At 39.4% G+C, this 24,260-nt stretch overlaps 1 protein-coding gene across 1 annotated transcript in view; it reads left to right on the top strand.

Moving 5' to 3' along the window:
* The window catches only part of LOC126165048 (uncharacterized), a 309,283-nt gene that overhangs the window by 112,101 nt on the left and 172,922 nt on the right, over positions 1-24,260 (top strand). The window contains exon 7 of the mRNA XM_049920289.1: positions 23,684-24,122. Coding sequence (XP_049776246.1) covers positions 23,684-24,122 — 439 coding nt within the window. The remainder of the gene's footprint in view (positions 1-23,683; positions 24,123-24,260) is intronic.

Below are 24,260 nucleotides of genomic sequence, written 5' to 3'. Positions count from 1 at the left end.
TTCAGAAATACCAGTTTGCATGACATTAACTTAAAATTAACACTCAGTTTAAATATTTAAGTGTCCATGATTTTTTGACTTTGAGAGTAGAGTTAGGTCTACCTAAAAATTTCTCAAATTTTGTACAGACAAGTATTGCCCACTCTGATTGTACATCCCTAAGTACAATGACCAACTAACATACCATTAAATTTTTAGAACATTTAGGATGTGGTTTAGGAGAAAATAATTTCTAAATAACCAAGAATTTTCAGATTCTTTCATCTTTATGAACAAATATTTTGACAGTTCAGGAATTTCATGCATTAATGTCATAACTGACAGCTAGCAGTCATTCCACTTCATCATTTCTCAACACAGTTAACATGCTGTGACTATACACATTTTCAAAACATAATTTTGAAAATTGCGATCTCTTTTGGTTGCTTTATTACAATTTTTCAATTTTCCTTTTCATTATGACATTTTCACAAATACTCTCATTTAGAGAGGTCTGTAGCATTTTAATAAGTCATCAGAAAATTGAAATATTGTAGTTTTGGAGAGGTGTCATGTGGAACTGCAACATATGTTTTTCTCAGCAAACTTTGAAATAGCAATGTGACACATTCACTATTGGCCTGTATGATTTGAGATAGAATCACCCACCAAAAAATATTTGACAACCGATATTATATGTGAAAGCTTAACTTTCCGTGTAGCTATACTGTGTGTATATTAAGTTAAACTATTAACTTTTCCTATTTGTGTGTCATGCTCCTTAACAATGATGTCGCTGTTGGATGACTAACTACGTCAAGTGTCCCATGTTATGAATATCTGCTGTCATTGGGTGGCGAGATCATGTGACAAGACCTATGACTGATTGACAACAGTGCATCGCTATCTTGATTTCAGTGCTACAGAAGCTACTATGCTGCACTTCATGGAATTCTTGTTTATACTTTTGTAATACAAGCAGTGTAAATGTAGCCATACAATGAAGATTTTTCAAAATGAATTTTTTAAATTATTTTTATTTATTTTTTTATTTTATATTTTTTTTGAAAGTGCCGTGAAGTTCGACGTGGATGTATAAAAGTCACCATTCAAATCCTTGATAAATTTTACAGCTCTGGGGAAAAGTATATTGACACTTAACAAGGATAAAATGTTCTTTCACCAAGGGTATAGTGTATTTACAACTGGAAAAAGTATTTTTAACCAAGAACCTGGGAAAAACCTGGGATTTGTTTATTTGTGTCCATGTATACACCCATTTCCCTGCATCCCTGTTGGTCAAAGTTTCTGACCAACACTTTTCCAGAATGTCTCCCTGTAAGCAATCCTGAGTATGAGAATCATGCTGATGCCAACAGCATGTGCTGCAACTGTGGACGGGCTGTGCACAATCTTCACAGCAACCATTTCAAGTATAGCTGCAGCAGTTGACAAACAAACTTTTTAAATTAATTTTCTTCTTACTCTCTCCAAACAGGAGAGCCTTGCACAATATATTTGCAGTTTTCCTTACATTTAATTTTAATTATAATTTAATAGAAAACAGTCTCCAACACATTTGTGTGATGTGTAATGGTCATGCTATAAACTTCTGACTCATTTTGTAATGAAGTTTTTCTAGCACATTTATAGCATCCTTCATCTTACAATAAGTTCAAAACACTGCATTTTTTGAAATTATTTTATTAAGAAAAATGTTTAATTTCATGCCCCCTATTATAGGAAAAAACCAGTAATAGCTTTTATGATACACTTTGTATAATGTTCTGTTATGGTCAGAGTAATTTAGAATGCAGTAAAACCAAAAAATTGTCAAATAGAGCGCATCTGCAATTTCCCACTGTGGCTTTGAAAGAACTAACACATCAATTGGATGAATAATAAATGTATGTTCAAATTTAAATATACCAAGAAAGAATACCAACACCATGACACTTTCTGGAGCAGCAGACTGAAAAAATAGTAATAAATAGTGGTTTGGAAAGTAGTGATGAAGATAGTTGTCAGGAACCCAAGAGCACCACAGCTAGGGGATTGGATAATAGCTCGACCGAGACCTACATTGCAAGAAGGAAATCTCATATGACTGATGAATTGTAAAATGAATGTGCACTTTATTTAATTTTATTTTTTTAAATTAATGTGAGGCAAGGCGTTTAATGGCATTTCTGCTTTGCTACAGTCACTGGATGAGTGCAGAATATGTGCAAAGCTACTCATATTTTCCGAAATGAGCCTGAAATTTTAAGATCGTGCATCTCATCCCAAGAGATCTAATGGTTCCTAGGTAACGTATTCAGAGTTAGAAATGTGAATTGTTTTCAAGTATTTAATTTTTTCTTCTGAATCTGTTGTGATACCATTATGGTATTCATTGATCAATAACTTACATACCTCATCTGATCGTCAGTTGTCTTTGAGTATTTCCTTAAAAACCCGAGTGTTTCATCTGTAGTCTTCACTACTTCATATTGGGTTTTCAGGCTAGACACTAGATTGACAATAATGGCATAAAAACATTTATCTTGGATAAATATTCTGAAATCCTTTCATTCCTGGTTTCGTCATGAAACGATTTCTTCTTCTTGGAGCACACCTCTGGAAATTCAGTATTGATATTAATTGCACTGGCAACAACTTGAGACTCGAAGAGAGTTGTGCCCCAATTTTTGTGAAGATATTTTAATACATTTAATAAGCTCTCGATGATCCTTACCTCAGCATCGCTGGTAGTATTTCGAGCTTGTAGTAATTTGCTTTTGTAATCAGTTGGTAACAACAACTTTAGCAGATTTTGTGCCACGATTAAACACGTGAAAGATATTGCATTATCCATAACAAGCTGTACCACAGAATGTGTTTCACCTGACAAATTTAACTTAATGAGAGTTTCAACAGCAGTGGCAACTGTAAACAAGTGAGCTACAATTGGCTTTATAGTGTCAACCCAAGCAAGCCAACAGGTATCAGATATGGAATATAAAGAACTCTTGATCCACTATTCGAGAATTTCCCATCATTGTGGACTGCAACTGAACAGAGCATAAAGTTGTTGAATCACTCCAAAAAAAGTTTCTGCTTCATGACATTTCTCAGCTGCATGTACTTGTTGTAACCTGACTTGGGTCACAGTATACTTACACTGAATCTCACAGTCAGATTGGAGGTGAAGTGGGATTTGAGGTCATGTGTCTTTGGGAGTTGAGCAGCTACATGTGAGGTTTGGGATGGCAATAGAGGTCAACCTGAGCTTTTTTGGTCTCTGTTGTGGGATACAGCACAAAATGACTCAGATATCAGATTGAGGAGGCAGATATGGTGTTAATGTGGAAGTGGGACCCTGGATTGGCTTTTGTTCTGCTTTTAATATTTCTTCACATGTTTACATGAACATGCCGAAGAGCACAGACACTGGTTTATAACTTGAGCCCTACCAGTTACCAGAACAAATGGGCACACTAGCTTGTAACTCTGTTGTTATTAGGGTTCACACTGTGACTTGTCAAGATGGTTTTGAAACCATGTCTCATGAAAGAAACCAGTTACTAGTGCATTAACTGAACTCTTAGGCTCAGCTACACGTCAGAATGGGAGTGACTATCCGGTATAGGTACATTTAGGCAAAAATACAAAGGAAACCACTAACCACGGTCTAAAGTACATGTATGCAGAATTGTATGGGTCCTTTTTAGTGTATAAGATCAATTGAGTATAAGTCTTCTTACTCACATACTTTCTGCTGTCGGCTGGCACTGTCCAAGGTACTGATTTCAGTGTGCGTTGGGTTTGAACTTCACTGCTTGCTGGAACTCTGCCCTACTAATCAATTGATGTCCTTTGTCTACTGTGTTTGGGCCTGTTTACATACAGGTGGTGAATGACTACATTGCCTTTTACATCCAGTTCACAATCAGTGAGTGTGACATCAGTGCTTTCTTGGTGCATGTGACTGCATACTGAACTGGCAGAAGCAATTGGTGCTGTATGTCTTAATGTAGGTTACAAGGTTTATTGCTAGTATTCATATTTAAATAATTTTTTTGGTTGTTCTGGCAGTCCTTCAAGACACTGTCATTACGTTCTCCATTATGTTAATGTTATGACAAGCATAGGGAGAAAATTTTGAGAGGATTCCTAAAAAGAGCTCTTTTGTAAGCCCCACTCATATTACTTCTATTGTCCACAGCATTCACTGATAAGAATTGAGTGTTTCACAAGTGTTGATCTAATTAAAAGTGCAGTAGCAACTACTCTTTTCTGATCTCAATCTGCTAATTCTAGAAACAATTAATTTATTTCATATCTATAAATTCTCCTTTTTAAGTAAATATAATGAAGGATGAATGTTACCTATTCAATTTAATTCAAATCAGAAGCTACATCAGTAATCATTTAATAATACTTTGCATTTTCACTCTATTCCAAGGTTGCACTGTTGACCTGATGGGCATAACTAGAAATAAAATCATTCTGAGTATATCACTAGACAGATAATGAACTTGTAAATGCTTTCCAGCTTCTACTCTCTCTCTGAGCTTGACTACGTGTTTTTCAAGAACGAGATCATATTGCCTCGAGCTCTGCTAATATTCTGAGGAGATTTTCATTATTTGGATCTCCAATAACCTCAGATGGCTGAGCGCATTTCACAAAGAAATAATGTATGATGAAGCAACCATCTTGCTATCTGTTTCCAAACGTAGCCTTAATTTTCAGTCTGCTTCTTGATTCTTTAGAATATAGTACCAGAATGTTTTAACTGAATCTCAAAAGTTTCTTCATTTCAGGTAACAATCCTTATGATATTTGTTAGACTGATATTCTGGGATTCTGTCACATAATATTTTCCACTTTAATAGATGTGAATATTCTGAAATGAACGAACTGTATCAGCATGACTAGAAGAAAAGGGCAAGAAAAACAGAATATTGTTTGTTGACTTTCACTCCAAATTAACCACTCACAGGACTCACATTCATTGTTTAGAAGCTTACAATGAAGTAGAAATGTTGGAAATATGTAGGAAGGAAATACGTAGGAAATAATGTCTTCCAGAAAATGTTTTGGATGGTTAGTTTACTGTCTCTTATATATTCTTAGTTGTGGTATTTAAAGTGTTTACAGTTCCAACAGAGTTCAAATGATAATGTTGTAAAAGAGTTTAAAAATATACTTGAAACTCTAAAAATGACTTAGCTGACGAGATTGAAGCGCACTTGAAATGGGGAAGATAGTTTGGCATTGAAACTTTGTCATTCCTATCCATATAGTATTTTTTATCTCAGAGTGTAAGATTTGACAGAAAATGTTGGGGGAATTTTTGTTCCACATTCTTTTCAGTTTAGCTGCAGTAGTTTTAGTGATTTCACCACAAGTGATGTTAACTGCGCTTTTTTCCAGTCATAAAGTCCCGAGTGACTGGAAAAAAGTGCAGGTGACGCCTGTATATAAGAAGGGTAGAAGGACGGATCCTCAAAATTACAGACCAATATCCTTAACATCGGTTTGTTGCAGGATTCTCAAACATATTCTCAGTTCGAATATATTGAATTTCCTTGAGACAGAGAAGTTGCTGTCCATGCATCAGCATGGCTTTATAAAGCATCGCTCCTGCGAAACGCAACTCACTCTTTTTTCACATGATATCTTGCGAACCATGGATGAAGGGTATCAGATGGATGCCATATTCCTTGACTTCCGTAAAGCGTTTGACTCGGTGCCCCACTGCAGACTCCTAACTAAGGTACGAGCATATGGGATTGGTTCCCAAGTATGTGAGTGGCTCGAAGACTTCTTAAGTAATAGAACCCAGTATGTTGTCCACGATGGTGAGTGCTCATCGGAGGTGGGGGTATCATCTGGAGTGCCCCAGGGAAGTGTGGTAGGTCTGCTGTTGTTTTCTATCTACATAAATGATCTTTTGGATAGGGTGGATAGCAATGTGCGGCTGTTTGCTGATGATGCTGTGGTGTACGGGAAGGTGTCGTTGCTGAGTGACTGTATGAGGATACAAGATGTCTTGGACAGGATTTGTGATTGGTGTAAAGAATGGCAGCTAACTCTAAATATAGATAAATGTAAATTAAGGCAGATGAATAGGAAAAAGAATCCTGTAATAATACTCCATTAGTAGTGTAGCACTTGACACAGTCACATTGATTAAATATTTGGGCGTAACATTGCAGAGCGATATGAAGTGGGACAAGCATGTAATGGGAGTTGTGGGGAAGGCGGATAGTCGTCTTTGGTTCATTGGAGAATTTTGGGAAGATGTGGTTCATTTGTAAAGGAGACCACTTATAAAACACTAATACGACCTATTCTTGAGTACTGCTCGAGCGTTTGGGATCCCTATCAGGTCAGATTGAGGGAGGACATGGAAGCAGTTCAGAGGTGGGCTGCTAGATTTGTTACTGGTAGGTTTGATCATCACGCGAGTGTTTCGGAAATGCTTCAGGAACTCGGGTGTGAGTCTCTAGAGGAAAAGAGGCGTTCTTTTCATGAATCGCTACTGAGGAAATTTAGAGAACCAGCATTAGAGGCTGACTGCCATACAATTTTACTGCTGCCAACTTACATTTTGTGGAAAGACCACAAAGATAAGATAAGAGAGATTAGGGCTCATACAGAGGCATATAGGCAGTTCGGAGTGGAACAGGGAGAGAAGATGCTAGTTGTGGTACAAGGTACCCTCCGCCACGCACCGTATGGTGGATTGTGGAGTATGTATGTAGATGTAGATGTAACTGTTTTATCCCAATATATTTGAAATAACTTTTATTAATAAGCTTTTAGTATTTAGGTATGTAATTTCATAAAATATTTTATGTGTCGACTGGCAAAAATAACCTAAAAGGACAAACTTTTAAAAAATAATCAAAACCACAGAAAATGCATTTGAAAGGAGAATTAATTAAAAAAAGTGATAAGAATGCAAGAAAATCCCAATTAAAAAACATATTTAAAAATAAGTTGCCTTGAATGCAGTTTATGTTGGAGCATTGCATGACACTGCTCAGTTAAAAATAATGTATCATCAACATCTGGACTCTACTTACAACATGTCACTGGGAATAATGTTTTATCATTCACAATAATGCACTCAATAATTGAGCACTCCTGTTCAACTTGTCCTATTTATTTTGAGCCTTGAGATGTTGTGAGCATGGGGAGCAGATGGAGGAGCAAGTTGGCTGCTTCCAAGTGATGAATGGTACAATGGAAAAATTTCTCACAGTGCTGGCTCAGTTCACACTTCATATCGATCACTTGCTGTGATGTATAGAAGTAACAAGATTTTGTGATAACCTGTTAAAAAAGACATAACTTAGAGCTCATTGATGAATGATAAACTGTTCATTGTGTAATTCATAATGTACTGCCACATGTTGGTATATAGCTATTTTTAGTTCCCCTTGCTGTCTTCTTTTAGTTTTTGATGAATATTTCCCAACTCTTCTTTTCCTCGTTCATTACTCTCTTTGCTTGGATTTTCTTCAGTCAGTATTCTTGCTCCAGTGTTATCACCTTGTGCTCATCTTTTGGCTCCAGCCTTTGGTGCTGATCTCTTTTTTTTATTCTCTTTTTTTTTCTTTGCTACATTTTGCTCTTTAATTATATCTTTTACTCTGTCATTCCTCCAACTAGTGTCTTTCTCTTTTAATGTGCCTTTTGTTTTGTTGCATATTTGCACAGTGCTACTGACTATTGATGTTATAGACAGGTTTCATTCTTCATCCACACAAAGAGTCTCAGTTCTTGGTGATTTTTGTGCTACTAACATTAGGAAACCTTTTTCTTATTATAGTCTTCTTTCAACTTCCATTCCTTAAGTTTGGGCATTTTTTGTACAGCAGTCATTCGTTTAATCTTATAATTGAGACCAGCTATGAGCAACCTGTGATCACTATCCAAACACTCACTTGGTATGACTTTGGTACTCCTCACTTTTTCTCCAATCAGTTTGTCTGTTAATAAATCGTCAATAACTGTCTCAGATGTGCCATTCTGGCCATATCTAGCAATCTTATGGCTTATCTTGTTTTCTCAGAATGTTTTCTTTACTACAAGATTATTCCTGGTGCATATATTTAGAATTTCTTCACCGTCAACATTTCCTTTTGCTTAGCCATAAGGTCACATCACTTCCTTGTATTCTATCAATGCTGATCTGAGCATTCAAATCCCCAATTATCATTATGTTACCTTCTCTTACTTGCTCTTCCAGTTCTTCAAGGAATTTACCTTTTCATGCTCACTACACCCTTGCAGTGTTGCGTACACTTGTGAGTATAGTGAAACTATTCTTTCTCATGTTCACTCTGACTTTAATTATCCTTTCACTTATAAAGCTTACATCAATAATGCAGTCATTGTCTTTGTGAAACACAAGGGCGACTCCATTCTGTGCCCCTTTATTGCAACCATGTCAGTATAATTTGTACCTTTTTCTCAGCAATTTTGAGTTCTTTCCTTTCCATTAGGTCTCACTCATTTCAGGGATATGAATCTTTTTCCTCAATCATGTCTATACCCTCCTCAGTCTTTCCTGTCAAGGTTATTATATTTAATGTGCGCCCTATCAACTTGTTTTTAGCTTTTTATTGAGTTCTAGTTCATATTCCTGAATCAATGGTTCTTTTTATATTCCTTGGATTTTTTTCAGGCTGTGAAGAGGCATCAATCATTCCATGGGTACATGAAGTGCTGTCATTAGATATTTTCAATCTGAGGCTCATTTTTTTCATTTAAGGCAATAACATATTTTAGTGTTCTACTGACCTGCCAAGCCTAACACATCTGAGGATATTCTTTCAAGGTTTACTCTCTCAGCCTTTGAACATACCTCTTTACCACAAGCCAGTGGTTCCTCTGTTCTTACCCTCAGAAAGAAGAGGGTGCTTCCTCCACCAACAGTAATTATTTCACAATCACATAATAGATTTATGCTTACTATTTTTCACTTCTCTAGCTTTAATATCAAGGGGTTGGTTTTTGTTATTTTCTTTATCATTGTCTATTAAAGTAGAAACAAATCCTAGGTTGAATGAACTTGCCTGAGCCTTTTTCCCTTTCTCCTCTTTCTGTCTTTTTTTCTCTTATCTTCACTGCCCCATCCTTTTGTTTAGATTCCATGATGACAGTATCACTTAAATCAAGCGTCTACTCATGCACATCAAACTCACAACTGTCAAAAGTTTGTAAAATCACTGTTAATGTTGCAGACTCATAGGTCTCGAGACAAGGTGGAAGCCTACTGTGGTCAGTTTTTGGTATCACTACTTGTATGCATGAAACCAGTCATCTATCAATGTTACTACTCTCCATTACCTCCTCTGTTCTGAGTGCAGCTGACAGGTATCATTTGTGAACAAGGATGGTGATCTTTTCAGGAATAGCAAGGGGAATCCCAGAGATAGTGTAATTTCAGAAATTCATTACTTAAGCATGGGAAGATGCTATCTTCCTTTAGTGTTGTTAACTTGTTTTTTTTTTTTTTTTTTTTTTTTTTTTTTTTTTTTTTTTTGGGCCTCAGTTATAATAGCTTTTTAATCGAAGACTGATAACTGACGACTGTTGCTGTCTTCCGACATTTTGTAAAATTAAATTTATTTTATTATAGCATTCTGACAGTTGCCAACTGAGCATCCTGGGGGATCCAAACCTGAAAGAGAGTCCCCCCCCCCCCCCCCCCCCCAATCCAGCCCCGGGAGGCTAGGTTCCTGGGGATATCCCCCACTCCCTCCCTCGCCCCCTCCTCTCATCACGGCTGTGTTGTTGGCGGTAGGAAGGGAAATCAAAAAAGTAAATCCCAGGATGGCATCTTTTGGGATGCAATAAAACTGTTTTTTAGATGAGCTGTTACATAGGATGTAACATCAGCTGTCTGTTGTTATGGGATTGGTTAGTTAATTGGTTTGCTGGAAGCTTGGTTGACTGGCATTTGAATCAAATCTTGGCTCTCTTATGTGTCGTTATTGCATGGTATCTTTTGATGTGAAGTGTTCAGTTATGTAACAAATCCTACAAATGAATATCCTATAAAAATATTTGTCAGTGGGGTCCCTTGTCTTATACTACATGGAACAGTACAACATAATATGCAAGTCACGGTAACTACAACGACTCCCATGTTAGTCACAATTCATTTACATCTTGTGGTACTTCATATTCTTCTGCTCAATGACAGAAGTTAATACTCTCAAGTATCAAATGTGTGAAGTTTCATTCATTAATGACACACAGTATGAAAAATTTTGTTAGGTCATCACGTCACTTAGTCTCACATTCCAGTGAATGTTCTGGGAACTATAATAGCCTATGTATCAACTAATATTGGTACATACTGTGTGTGCCACTAATCACAACAATATATTTGCTGCATTTATCTGTCTGAATTGTGTGAGGAGTGTTAGCAGTACCACGTCCTTTCAGTGAGAGTTCAACAAATTTTTTTGTAACTAAGTATTCACTGTACTTCTTCCACAACTGTCTGTCTTGCACATTACAATTCATACAACAAGATAATTATTTACACATCAAAAGGCAAGTGATCCCTGTATTCAGGGCCCTTTGCATTGTTCCTCTGTATATTAAAAACTTAACAGTGAAGTAGCAAATGGGTTGCTTGGCAGAACAGTTCAGTTACATCTCTTCAGGAAATCCAGTTTTAAATAACTGCAGCATACAATATTCCTAACCACCACGTGAATAATGAAAATAATAATGACTAAAATCTAACAGAGTACCTATGACATTTATTGTTACACATTATAGTTATGTATATGTTAATAAAAATGACATTGTGAAGTAGTTTTTATAGAAATCACAACTGTTAACTTCTTATTGTACTTGATGATCTTTTTCATTGTGGAATCAATGGCAACGAAAGACAGAGACAATGTCATTTAATTATTCCACCAGCAACATTATAGTGAAAATGACCTGTACAATTCCACACACACAATGATTCTGTTCATTTCCACTTTAGTACACGTCTTATGTATACTGTGTACAAAGCCCCATTCCTTGCACATTGTAGGTTTTACTGTTCATCTATGCTCTGAGTGAATCCTGTGTGTCCAATAAGAAATGTTACATTACCAAACAAAAAAATAGCACATTTAATTCAACTTTATATTTAAGCTCATTACTATTAAAACTAATCTTGCTGAGAAAAATCTCTTAAGTGGATGAAGTATTAGCAAGTTAGACACACATAACTAGAATGTGATCTGACCTATCTCACTGCACATGTATCTTTAATGCTTTCCAATCTAAAATATTAGCTCTAGATTGACATCCTTTAAATACAATTAATCTATCCAATTCAAATGTATGCAGCTCACTGTAGCTCTCACATCATGAATTTTTATTCAAATAGAAATGAAAAAGGAAAAGTGTTACCCAAATATTGTTGTACATCTGTCAGTTGCAAGCCCTGCATGGTATGTAAGTTCACTATACAGCACATACTCTTGCAAAAAACACAAATAATGAGGATTTTCATTGTGTAAAATTTTTTCTGATTTAAAAAATCTGTGAAATTATTATGTGAAATTTTTATATATTTTTATACAAATATATATTTTACACTAATGATCTTTGATGTGGACTCTGATGAAGTTCAGCTACTTGTGCACATTACTAAGAAGAGCCTCTATGTGGATAATATTTTGCCAAGTGAGGCATATGATAATATTTTGAAAAGGATATATTGCTACTCATCATATAGCGCATACACACAAATGCACACACTCATGACCACAGTCTCCAAGGGCATGCTGTGGACAGCCAAATGGGAGATGAGACGACATATCTCTATGTCATTTCACTTAACCACCCACACACCCAGCTCGTGATCATGATGCAGTATATATTGCACAGCTGGGGTTAAGACATATTGCACATTACGTTTTCTGCAAGGGTCTGTTAACTATAAATATTATACATCCCCACCCCCAGTTGAATTCTTTCAAAATTAGAATTTCTCAAGGACTGTTACAAATAAATAACCATGTTTTGAAATTATGTTAAATATGATGTGATATATCTGGGCCTACGCACTCACTGTCATAAAACTTCCTAATAATATATAGAATAAGTAATGCCTTGAGATACTCACTAAATAAAGAATGTCTGAAGTTGTAAACATTTAGAATAAGTAATATCATGTGAGTTGTCTTCCCCTCATGTACCATGTACCTTGCCGTTGGTGGGGAGGCTTGTGTGCCTCAGTGATACAGATGGCCGTACCGTAGGTGCAACCACAACGGAGGGGTATCTGTTGAGGGGCCAGACAAACGTGTGGTTCCTGAAGAGGGGCAGCAGCCTTTTCAGTAGTTGCACGGGCAACAGTCTGGATGATTAACTGATCTGGCCTTGTAACAATAACCAAAACGGCCTTGCTGTGCTGGTACTGCGAACGGCTGAAAGCAAGGGGAAACTACAGCCGTAATTTTTCCCGAGGGCATGCAGGTTTACTGTATGGTTAAATGATGATGGCGTCCTCTTGGGTAAAATATTCCGGAGGTAAAATAGTCCCCCATTCGGATCTCCGGGCGGGGACTACTCAGGAGGACGTTGTTATCAGGAGAAAGAAAACTGGCGTTCTACGGATCGGAGTGTGGAATGTCGGATCACTTAATCGGGCAGGTAGGTTAGAAAATTTAAAAAGGGAAATGGATAGGTTAAAGTTAGACATAGTAGGAATTAGTGAAGTTCGGTGGCAGGAGGAACAAGACTTTTGGTCAGGCGATTACAGAGTTATAAATACAAAATCAAATAGGGGTAATGCAGGAGAAGGTTTAATAATGAATAAAAAAATAGGAGTGCGGGTAAGCTACTACAAACAGCATTGTGAACGCATTATTGTGGCCAAGATAGACACGAAGCCCACGCCTACTACAGTAGTACAAGTTTATATACCAACTAGCTCTGCTGATGATGAAGAAATTGATGAAATGTATGATGAGATAAAAGAAATTATTCAGATAGTGAAGGGAGACGAAAATTTCATAGTCATGGGTGACTGGAATTCGAGTGTAGGAAAAGGGAGAGAAGGAACCATAGTAGGTGAATATGGATTGGGGGTAAGAAATGAAAGAGGAAGTCGTCTCGTAGAATTTTGCACAGAGCATAACTTAATCATAGCTAACACTTGGTTCAAGAATCATAAAAGAAGGTTGTATACATGGAAGAATCCCGGAGATACTAAAAGGTATCAGATAGATTATATAATGGTAAGACAGAGATTTAGGAACCAGGTTTTAAATTGTAAGACATTTCCAGGGGCAGATGTGGACTCTGACCACAATCTATTGGTTATGAACTGCAGATGAAAATTGAAGAAACTGCAAAAAGGTGGGAATTTAAGGAGATGGGACCTGGATAAACTGAAAGAACCAGAGGTTGTACAGAGTTTCAGGGAGAGCATAAGGAAACAATTGACAGCAGTGGGGGAAAGAAGTACACTAGAAGAAGAATGGGTAGCTCTGAGGGATGAAGTAGTGAAGGCAGCAGAGGATCAAGTAGGTAAAAAGACGAGGGCTAGTAGAAATCCTTGGGGAACAGAAGAAATATTGAATTTAATTGCTGAAAGGAGAAAATATAAAAATGCAGAAAATGAAGCAGGCAAAAAGGAATACAAACGTCTCAAAAATGAGATTGACTGGAAGTGCAAAATGGCTAAGCAGGGATGGCTAGAGGACAAATGTAAGGATGTAGAGGCTTATCTCACTAGGGGTAAGATAGATACTGCCTACAGGAAAGTTAAAGAGACCTTTGGAGAAAAGAGAACCACTTGTATGAATATCAAGAGCTCAGATGGAAACCCAGTTCTAAGCAAAGAAGGGAAAGCAGAAAGGTGGAAGGAGTATATAGAGGGTCTATACAAGGGCGATGTACTTGAGGACAATATTATAGAAATGGAAGAGAATGTAGATGAAGATGAAATGGGAGATACGATACTGTGTGAAGAGTTTGACAGAGCACTGAAAGACCTGAGCCGAAACAAGGCCCCAGGAGTAGACAACATTCCATTAGAACTACTGACGGCTTTGGGAGAGCCAGTCCTGACAAAACTCTACCATCTGGTGAGCAAGATGTATGAGACAGGCAAAATACCCTCAGACTTCAAGAAGAATATAATAATTCCAATCCCAAAGAAAGCAGGTGTTGACAGATGCAAAAATTACCGAACTATCAGTTTAATAAATCACAGCTGCAAAATACTAACACGAATTCTTTACAAACAAATGGAAAAACTGGTAGAAGCCGACATTGGGGAAGACCAGTTTGGATTCCGTAGAAATATTGGAACACGTGAGGCAATACTGACCTTACGATGTGTTCACATCTTTGAAGAAAGATTAAGGAAAGGCAAACCTACGTTTCTAGCATTTGTAGACTTAGAGAAAGCTTTTGACAATGTTGACTGGAACACTCTCTTTCAAATTCTAAAGGTGGCAGGGGTAAAATACAGGGAGCGAAAGGCTATTTACAATTTGCACAGAAACCAGATGGCAGTTATAAGAGTCGAGGGGCATGAAAGGGAAGCAGTGGTTGGGAAGGGAGTGAAACAGGGTTGTAGCCTATCCCCGATGTTATTCAATCTGTACATTGAGCAAGCAGTAAAGGAAACAAAAGAAAAATTCGGAGTAGGTATTAAAATCCATGGAGAAGAAATAAAAACGTTGAGGTTCGCCGATGACATTGTAATTCTGTCAGAGACAGCAAAGGACCTGGAAGAGCAGCTAAACGGAATGGACAGTGTCTTGAAAGGAGGATATAAGATGAACATCAACAAAAGCAAAACGAGGATAATGGAATGTAGTCGAACTAAGTCGGGTGATACTGAGGAAATTAGATTAGGAAATGAGACACTTAAAGTAGTAATGGAGTTTTGCTATTTGGGGAGTAAAATAACTGATGATGGTCGAAGTAGAGAGGATATAAAATGTAGACTGGCAATGGCAAGGAAAGCGTTTCTGAAGAAGAGAAATTTGTTAACATCGAGTATAGATTTAAGTGTCAGGAAGTCGTTTCTGAAAGTATTTGTATGGAGTGTAGCCATATGTATGGAAGTGAAACATGGACGATAAATAGTTTGGACAAGAAGAGAATAGAAGCTTTCGAAATGTGGTGCTACAGAAGAATGCTGAAGATTAGATGGGTAGATCACATAACTAATGAGGAGGTACTGAATAGAATTGGGGAGAAGAGGAGTTTGTGGCACAACTTGACAAAAAGAAGGGACCGGTCGGTAGGACATGTTCTGAGGCATCAAGGGATCACAAATTTAGCATTGGAGGGTAAAACTCGTAGAGGGAGACCAAGAGATTAATACACTAAGCAGATTCAGAAGGATGTAGGTTGCAGTAAGTACTGGGAGATGAAGAAGCTTGCACAGGATAGAGTACCATGGAGAGCTGCATCAAACCAGTCTCAGGACTGAAGACCACAACAACAACAACAACAACAACATGTGAGTTGTAGACAGGCACCACAAAAAGACTGTTACACATTTAGCTTTCAGCCATTTTTCAGAGAAGAAAACGCACACACATTCACACAAGCAAGCACACCTCATTCACACATGAATGATATCTCCGGCTGCTACATTGAGAATGCAGCTGTTATGTTGAAGAAAAGCAGCAGTCCAGAATGGGTGGGGCAGGTGGGGATAGCAGGGTACGGGTGCGGGAAAGAAGAATGCTGTCTGGCAGAGCATGCAGGGACTAGACTGTAGTAGGAGAAAGGTGCAGGGTGTATACGACCCTGGACAACTGGGAGATCCGGGAAAAACCCGGTAATTTTTTCATCCAGGAGAAAACTGGGAAAAACCCGGGAATTGTTTACAATTCTGGGAGTTCTTCATTGTTTTAGTTTTCAGTTAAATTTGTGTGATTTTGCGTGGTAAGAACCAATACTCTAACAAAGGATATTACTGTACCTCACTACTGCAGAATAACATTGCAGCAACGAAACATGAACGAGAGAGAAAAAAGAAAAATAAACTTAAGTTGCCAAGGAAATGCGCCGTATACAACAACAAGACACAGTGCTCACACAAGTGTCTGCCAACAGCAAAATGTGTCAAAGGCTTTTGGAAGATTATGCAATGCTTCATAACAACCAATTGCCTCTGATGAGCGTGACGTGACAACTGTTTAAATTAGAATCCTTTGAGCAGTTGTGGGCGGGCTCTTGTGCATGTGTAGTTGAGTCGTGTATGAGTAGTACCTTCTCCCGATTCTTGTTACAGAAGTGTGGCTTGGCGCCACTACCTAATATTGCCCCGGTTCGGAAATATAGTAAATCCGGGCCTGATGCACAGAGCAGTCTGAGTTGTGTGGGGAGGTGGGTCGTCTCCACGTGACCTGTGTTTACGTTCACTGATTTTGTTGTTTCCTCTTCGTTTATTGCTCTCACGTTAAATGATAAAACGGATTTTTGTGACCGGGAGATATCAAATGAATTAAAATACGTTCGCTTAATTATGTATGGCTAAAATATGTCATTAGTTTCAGATTTTATTTCCACCTTTCTGACAGTCAAACATTAATCGCCTTGCAGAACAATGAAGTTATCTTTGTCGGTTTGCTAAAGAGATTTGGCTTTTATTAACCTTTTCTGCTGAGGCAGTCAGTTTATTTGAAACGAACTGTTTTTCACAGTGTTGGCTGATTTCAACTGTTCGCTGATTTCAAGTGCACGTATGACATTATGCGATAATAAAGAACCAAACATGAGATAATACAATACTGGTACTCCAAGAAAGTTTACATCCGAATCTGGACATACGAATGTGCACTTTAAGCCGAATTATGCATTTTAGTTTGGTTCACGAAATTCCGATGCTTTTGAAGTATCCTTTGATGTCTTGTTTCTTTTATGACATAATGTAAGATCTATTCATGTTTTACATGTACGAACATATGGCCTTCCTGCGTCATCGCGCGGTGACGACTGTTATCTGGTGCTCTCTTGCAACTGCTGAAATGAACCTCTTTCTAAAAGGTAGCGGGAAAATATTGCGAACGGTGGTTTGAAAAGCGTTACATACTTTACAAGCAAATTTCCTTTTACGCAAGATGTCCGCCCCCGGTAGCTGAGTGGTCAGCGTGACAGACTGTCAATCTAAAGGGCCTGGGTTCAATTCCCGGCTGGGTCGGAGATTTTCTCCGCTCAGGGACTGGGTGTTGTGTTGTCCTAATCATCATCATTTCATCCCCATCGACGCGCAGGTCGCCGAAGTGGCGTCAAATCGAAAGACTTGCACCAGGCGAACGGTCTACCCGACGGGAGGCCCTAGCCACACGACGTTTCATTTCATTTTTTTTTTACGCAAGATCAACTATGTGCGAGAATGTATGATGAATTTCTTAAATAACAAAGCGTTTAACCCTTATTTAAAAATCAACTCTTTGAGGACGGCCATTGAGAAGAATTTCTAGCTCAGATGATCACACATTTTCGTCGTTATTAAAAATTTTACTGACACATTTGTGTGGTTTATCTTAAAGTGTATCACGCGCAGAAAAGATCAATATTATGTGTGGAAGCTTAGTTTCTCTTCCAGCTTATTAATCTTGGAGACCAATATCATATGTGAATGCTATATATATTAATTTAAACCATTAACTTTTCTTATTTGTGTTTCGCTACTTAAGAGGGATCTTGCTATTGGCTGACTACATCACGTGCCCTGTGCTGTCATCAGCTGGCGAAATAACGTGACATGAGTTATGTGTGACTGAGAAAAGCGCATTGCAATCTGGATTTCAATGCTTCGAAAAGTAACATACGGTATTTGGTGGAATTCGAATTTATACCTTCGTAATACGAAGATGTGCAGCGCTCATACTGCTGCACATCAAAGGTGTTTCTAAACGTGTTCACCCCCCCCCCTCCCCCCCCCCCCCCCGCCCCCCGAGTTTTGTTTTCTAAAGTGGCGGGAGATTCTACGTCGGTATATAAAACCATAACATTCAAAGCATTGATGAGTTTTACACTGCCAAGGAATAGTATACGGTCACTTAACACAGAAAAAGTGTATTTTCGCCCGGGAGAAAGTGTATTTTTAACCGGGAAATCCGCGAATTCTTTTTACTTGTCCACATAGACACCCTGAAGGTGTCATGTGCAACATTGGAAGGTTGTGGGGGATAGGGGAGGGGGGAGGATAGAAAAGGAGAGGGGCACAGAAGGGGAAAAAGACCTGTGGGTGTGTTGACACCGAATGGCACACTAGGAGGGTGAGAGGACTTGAATTGGGAGAGGTGTAGGACAGAGGGGGCAGAGACTTTTGGTTAGAGACTGTGGGAACAGTAGGTTACCATAGGTTGAGGCTAGGCTAATTTTGGGAGCAAAGAATACGGTATGTGGATAACTCTCATCTATACTGTCCAGAAAAATCTAGTGGAGGGGGTGCTCCCTGGTACCTGTTTCTGGGGGTAGTGGGAGGATTGAGGGTGTTTGGGAATATGACATGGGAAATCTGTCTGTGGGGTAATGCATGTCTGTGAAGAGCTGTGTGTGTGTGTGTGTGTGTGTGTGTGTGTGTGTGTGTGTGTGTGTGTGTGTGTGTGTGTGTGTTTTCTTTTCTGAAGAAGGCTTTGGCCAAAAGCCAATTTTGTGTACAGGCTTTTCATATGACTGTCTGCAACTCAACATGTCATCTTTACAGTGAGTAACAATCTATCCTTCTCATAATACTGTTGATATTCAACCTGGAATTTCCATTGTTTAATATCATATAATATCTTTAAACAGGGAAAAAATATGAACACTTTTTAAATTGACATGAAATTATCAAAAACCTATGAATTATGTTATATACACTCCTGGAAATTGAAATAAGAACACCGTGAATTCATTGTCCCAGGAAGGGGAAACTTTATTGACACATTCCTGGGGTCAGATACATCACAGATCACACTGACAGAACCACAGGCACATAGACACAGGCAACAGAGCACGCACAATGTCGGCACTAGTACAGTGTATATCCACCTTTCGCAGCAATGCAGGCTGCTATTCTCCCATGTAGACGATCGTAGAGATGCTGGATGTAGTCCTGTGGAACGGCTTGCCATGCCATTTCCACCTGGCGCCTCAGTTGGACCAGCGTTCGTGCTGGACGTGCAGACCGCGTGAGACGACGCTTCATCCAGTCCCAAACATGCTCAATGGGGGACAGATCCGGAGATCTTGCTGGCCAGGGTAGTTGACTTACACCTTCTAGAGCACGTTGGGTGGCACGGGATACATGCGGACGTGCATTGTCCTGTTGGAACAGCAAGTTCCCTTGCCGGTCTAGGAATGGTAGAAGGATGGGTTCGATGACGGTTTGGATGTACCGTGCACTATTCAGTGTCCCCTCGACGATCACCAGTGGTGTACGGCCAGTGTAGGAGATCGCTCCCCACACCATGATGCCGGGTGTTGGCCCTGTGTGCCTCGGTCGTATGCAGTCCTGATTGTGGCGCTCACCTGCACAGCGCCAAACACGCATACGACCATCATTGGCACCAAGGCAGAAGCGACTCTCATTGCTGAAGACGACACGTCTCCATTCGTCCCTCCATTCACGCCTGTCGCGACACCACTGGAGGCGGGCTGCACGATGTTGGGGCGTGAGCGGAAGACGGCCTAACGGTGTGCGGGACCGTAGCCCAGCTTCATGGAGACGGTTGCGAATGGTCCTCGCCGATATCCCAGGAGCAACAGTGTCCCTAATTTGCTGGGAAGTGGCGGTGCGGTCCCCTACGGCACTGCGTAGGATCCTACGGTCTTGGCGTACATCTGTGCGTCGCTGCGGTCCGGTCCCAGGTCGACGGGCACGTGCACCTTCCGCCGACCACTGGCGACAACATCGATGTACTGTGGAGACCTCACGCCCCACGTGTTGAGCAATTCGGCGGTACGTCCACCCGGCCTCCCGCATGCCCACTATACGCCCTCGCTCAAAGTCCGTCAACTGCACATACGGTTCACGTCCACGCTGTCGCTGCATGCTACCAGTGTTAAAGACTGCGATGGAGCTCCGTATGCCACGGCAAACTGGCTGACACTGACAGCGGCGGTGCACAAATGCTGCGCAGCTAGCGCCATTCGACGGCCAACACCGCTGTTCCTGGTGTGTCCGCTGTGCCATGCGTGTGATCATTGCTTGTACAGCCCTCTCGCAGTGTCCGGAGCAAGTATGGTGGGTCTGATACACCGGTGTCAATGTGTTCTTTTTTCCATTTCCAGGAGTGTAGTAAGAAGTATTCTAGTCATTCTAGTCTGAATGGAACGTTAGGAAAATGTCCGCAACTTGTGGTCTAATGATTGACATTATTTCCTCAAGGTTGCAGGGTCCCGGGCCCAGTTTCCAACTTGGTTAGAGATTTTATTTGCTCAGGACTGAATTTTCATGTTGTCCTCATCATTTTGTCTCACCTTAATCACAAGGATGCGAAAGTTGCTGAAGTAGTGTCAAGTAGAAAGACATCCGTCAGGTGGCCTAACAACTTCAGACGAGGTCTCCTGACCAATAATGATGTATAGTCATTTCATTAGAAAAGTTTTCTTGTTTAGTTATAAGGTATGAGCATTTGGTTATAAGTCATCACATGATAATGAGACACTATTTTTAACATAGAGATGAGATAAAATTTCCAGCGTTTTGGCACCCATGTTATCACATATTGTTACCCACTAAAATGTTATGCAAAAGAATACATAAAAACACACAATCTTCCTACTTTGTTGACAAAAAGTTAGGGTTGGTTCCAGGCAGAAGCAACTGCCTTTGAAACCAGCATCCATTGGAAACAATTTGTTGGCTTCCTTTGTCGTGATTGTTGTTTCACCATCCCAGTGATAACATTCTCATGAACAACACATGAAACAACAGGTACTCATTAGTTGCATGTATTGGCATTTGAAACCTGCAGTACAGTGGTTTTGTCACAGTAGACAGGTATAATTGTATCCACTTGACCTTAACAATAGTATGCACAACATTCTTGGTTAATGTCATCTTATATTTGTATATTCATTGATCAAATTTAAAAACTTAGTCATTAAAAACTGAAGCCATACTGAAATTTTGATAAATATTAATGACAATAATAGTTGCTACTCACCACATAGTGGAGATGCTGAGTCGCAGATAGGCACAACAATAAGATTGAAACTTCCTGGCAGATTAAAACTGTGCCTGACCGAGACTCGAATTCGGGACCTTTGCCTTTCGCGGGCAATTGCTCTACCATCTGAGCTACTGAAGCACGACTCACGCCCGGTCTCACAGCCTTACTTCTGCCAGTATCTCGTCTCCTACCTTCCAAACACAAGCTGGCAGATGATATTCACCCACACCCTGCCATCGGATCGCCACATTGTGTACCATGATTCATCACTGCATACAACGTTTTTCCACTTTTCAACTATCCAATCTTTTGATCTCTGCCCAAACTCTTTGCCTTTACATAAGTCTGCTTGTGTCTGTATATGTGCAGATGGATATGTGTGTGTGTGCGAGTGTATACCTGTCCCTTTTTCTCCCTAAGGTAAGTCTTTCTGCTCCCAGGATTGGAATGACTCCTTACCCTCTCCCTTAAAACCCACATCCTTTCGTCTTTCCCTCTCCTTCCCTCTTTCCTGATGAAGCAACCGTGTGTTGCGAAAGCTCATATAAATGGTATTATAGTTTGTCAACTTTTGGAGTCAGTGGCTCATTCTTCTGGCAGAGGGGGTGAAGGGGAAGGAATAGGGGCTAAGGAAGAGGACTGGTGAGGTTTAGGGAAAGGGGTGGAGTTCAGAAAGGCCATCCAGAACCACGGGTCACAGGAGATGGGATGAGAAGGAAAGACTGAATGAACAATCATGAACACTAAGGCTCCCAACACTTTTCCCTGGGATGTACCTGGAGGTACTTTTACATCTGATGATGGCTCTCCATCGAAGATAACATGCTGCATCCTCACTTCCAAAAACTCCTCAGTCCAGTCACAGATTTCACTTGATACACCATATGATCGTGCTTTAGATAGTAAATGTAGTAGTGGCACTGAACCACAACACTTTTTGAAAATTAAGAAATACTGCATCTAACTGACTGGCTTGGCCCAAAGCTTGCTGTACATTATGTGAGAAAAATGTGAGCTGGGTTTCGCATGATCAATATTTTCGGATCATTCTGTTTGAGATATCTTATTATGTATGACCTCAGATTGTGTTCTAAGATTCTACAACAAATAGATGTCAATGATATTGGGCCATAGTTTTACAGGTCACTTCTACAACCCTTCTTGTAAAGAGGTGTGACTTATGCTTTCTTGCTACTCTGGGCATAGTTTTTTGTTTGAGGGATCTACAATAGATTATAATCACAAGAGGGGCTAATCCAGCTGCAAATTCAGTGTAGAATCTAATTGGGATTCCATTTGGTCCTGGAGATTTGTTCAGTTTTAATGATTTCAGCTGTTTGTCAACAGCACAGACACTAACACTTATGTCACTCATCTTTTCAGTGGCACAAGGATTGAATTGTGGCAGTTCTCCTGGATTTTCCTTTTTAAAGGAACAATTGAAAACAGAGTTAAGCATTTCAGCTTTTTCTTTGCTACCCTCAATTTCAGTTCCTGTCTTACTCGCGGGTGTCTGGATACTAAATTTGATGCCACCAAAAGCCTTTACATACAACCAGAACTTCTTTTGGTTTTGTGAAAGATTATTTGACAATATTTTGCTACAGTAGTCATTGAAGGCTTCGTGCATTATTTTCTTGACAGCCAAATGTGTTTCATTCAACATCTCTCTATCTACATCCGTATGCTTTGTTTTACACCTATTTGCAGTAGTCTCTGTTTCTTCAGAAGTTTTTTAGTGTGACTGTATACCATAGAGTATCCTTCCCATTATAAACTGATCTTCTGGGTATGGGAAAGACTTAGTATCAGGGGTAGGTAATTGGGTCCTTCTATTGGCCATCAAACTCACCTCCTGATGTAACTGGAAAATTTTGAGAAAACCTCAGTTTGCTCATATGTAAGTTCCCCAGCCATTCTGTAATCGTTGGTGGATACTTTAATCATCAACAATCAGTTGGGAAGATTGTGGTTTTGTGAGTGGTTGACAGGACAAGATATCCTGTGAAACATTGCTAAGTGCCTCCTCTGCAAACTACAAGAACAGGCAGTTCAGAACTCAACTCCTGATCGAAATGTAACAGATGTAATGGCAACAAATAGATCTGACCTCTTTGAGGATGCCCACATGGAAACTGGTATCAGTGACTATGGTGCATTTGTGGCAACAATGATTACCAAAGTACAAAGAACAACTAGAACATGTAGAAAGATATATATGCTCAGTAAACTAGATAAAAAAGCAGTTGTTCATATCTCAATGAAGAACTTGAAACTTTCAACACTGAACAGGATCATGTAGAAGAACTATGGCTCAAGTTTAAAAGAGCAGTTGGCCATGCACTGGATAGTATAATCATAAGTAAGAGGATGGGGCATGCATTAATGTATGCATTAATGTGAGTTAATACAGTAAAAAAAGCCCGAAGCAGAAATAACAGTGTACTCTCAGTATTTGCCATGTTAAAAGCAACTTTTGTTCTTAAATGTGATACACTCTCCATGTGTATGAGTTGTAATTTTTATTTAATTATTTTTTTCAGGCCACTGATTGAGGATAAGCACGTAGAGGATCAGACTGCTGCATCTGTGCATACTACTGAAACCCTGGCTGTTCATGTAGCTGTGGCTGAGTCAGTGGCTTCAGCTGTACCAACAGAACCAGCTGAAAGTGTAGATGGTGTCCCTCAGGTGGATAAAGATCTGACTGCTGCTCCAGCTTTGCTAGAGCAAGCTTACAGAAGTTCTGATGTGAAACCACCTTCACCTCCAAAAATCCTTGAATCTGTTGAAAATAAAGAAGCTAAAATACATTCCATTGATGCAGATGCTGGCTTTTCTCATCAGACAGCCATAAATTTACCTGATGCTGGAGAACCAGTCACTGATCATGCGGAAGCAAAAGGAATATCATTGATGACAGACAATGACAAAAGAAAAACTGAGCCATCTGCAGCCAGAGCCAGCCGACGACGCGCTTCTGTATGTATTGCTTCTCAGAAAATAACTAAATCATTTATAATATGTAAGTCCACTGTTTTCATTTAAATATATAACAGTGACCATTAGACTCTAGAAATGTTCTGAGGTTTTAATAGCCTGACATCAGAGCAGCCCCTC

The sequence above is a fragment of the Schistocerca cancellata genome, chromosome 1 (assembly GCF_023864275.1).
Source record: "Schistocerca cancellata isolate TAMUIC-IGC-003103 chromosome 1, iqSchCanc2.1, whole genome shotgun sequence".
NCBI lineage: Eukaryota > Metazoa > Arthropoda > Insecta > Orthoptera > Acrididae > Schistocerca > Schistocerca cancellata.
Note: the sequence above shows the minus strand (reverse complement) of the source record. Positions and strands in the feature narration are given on the sequence as shown.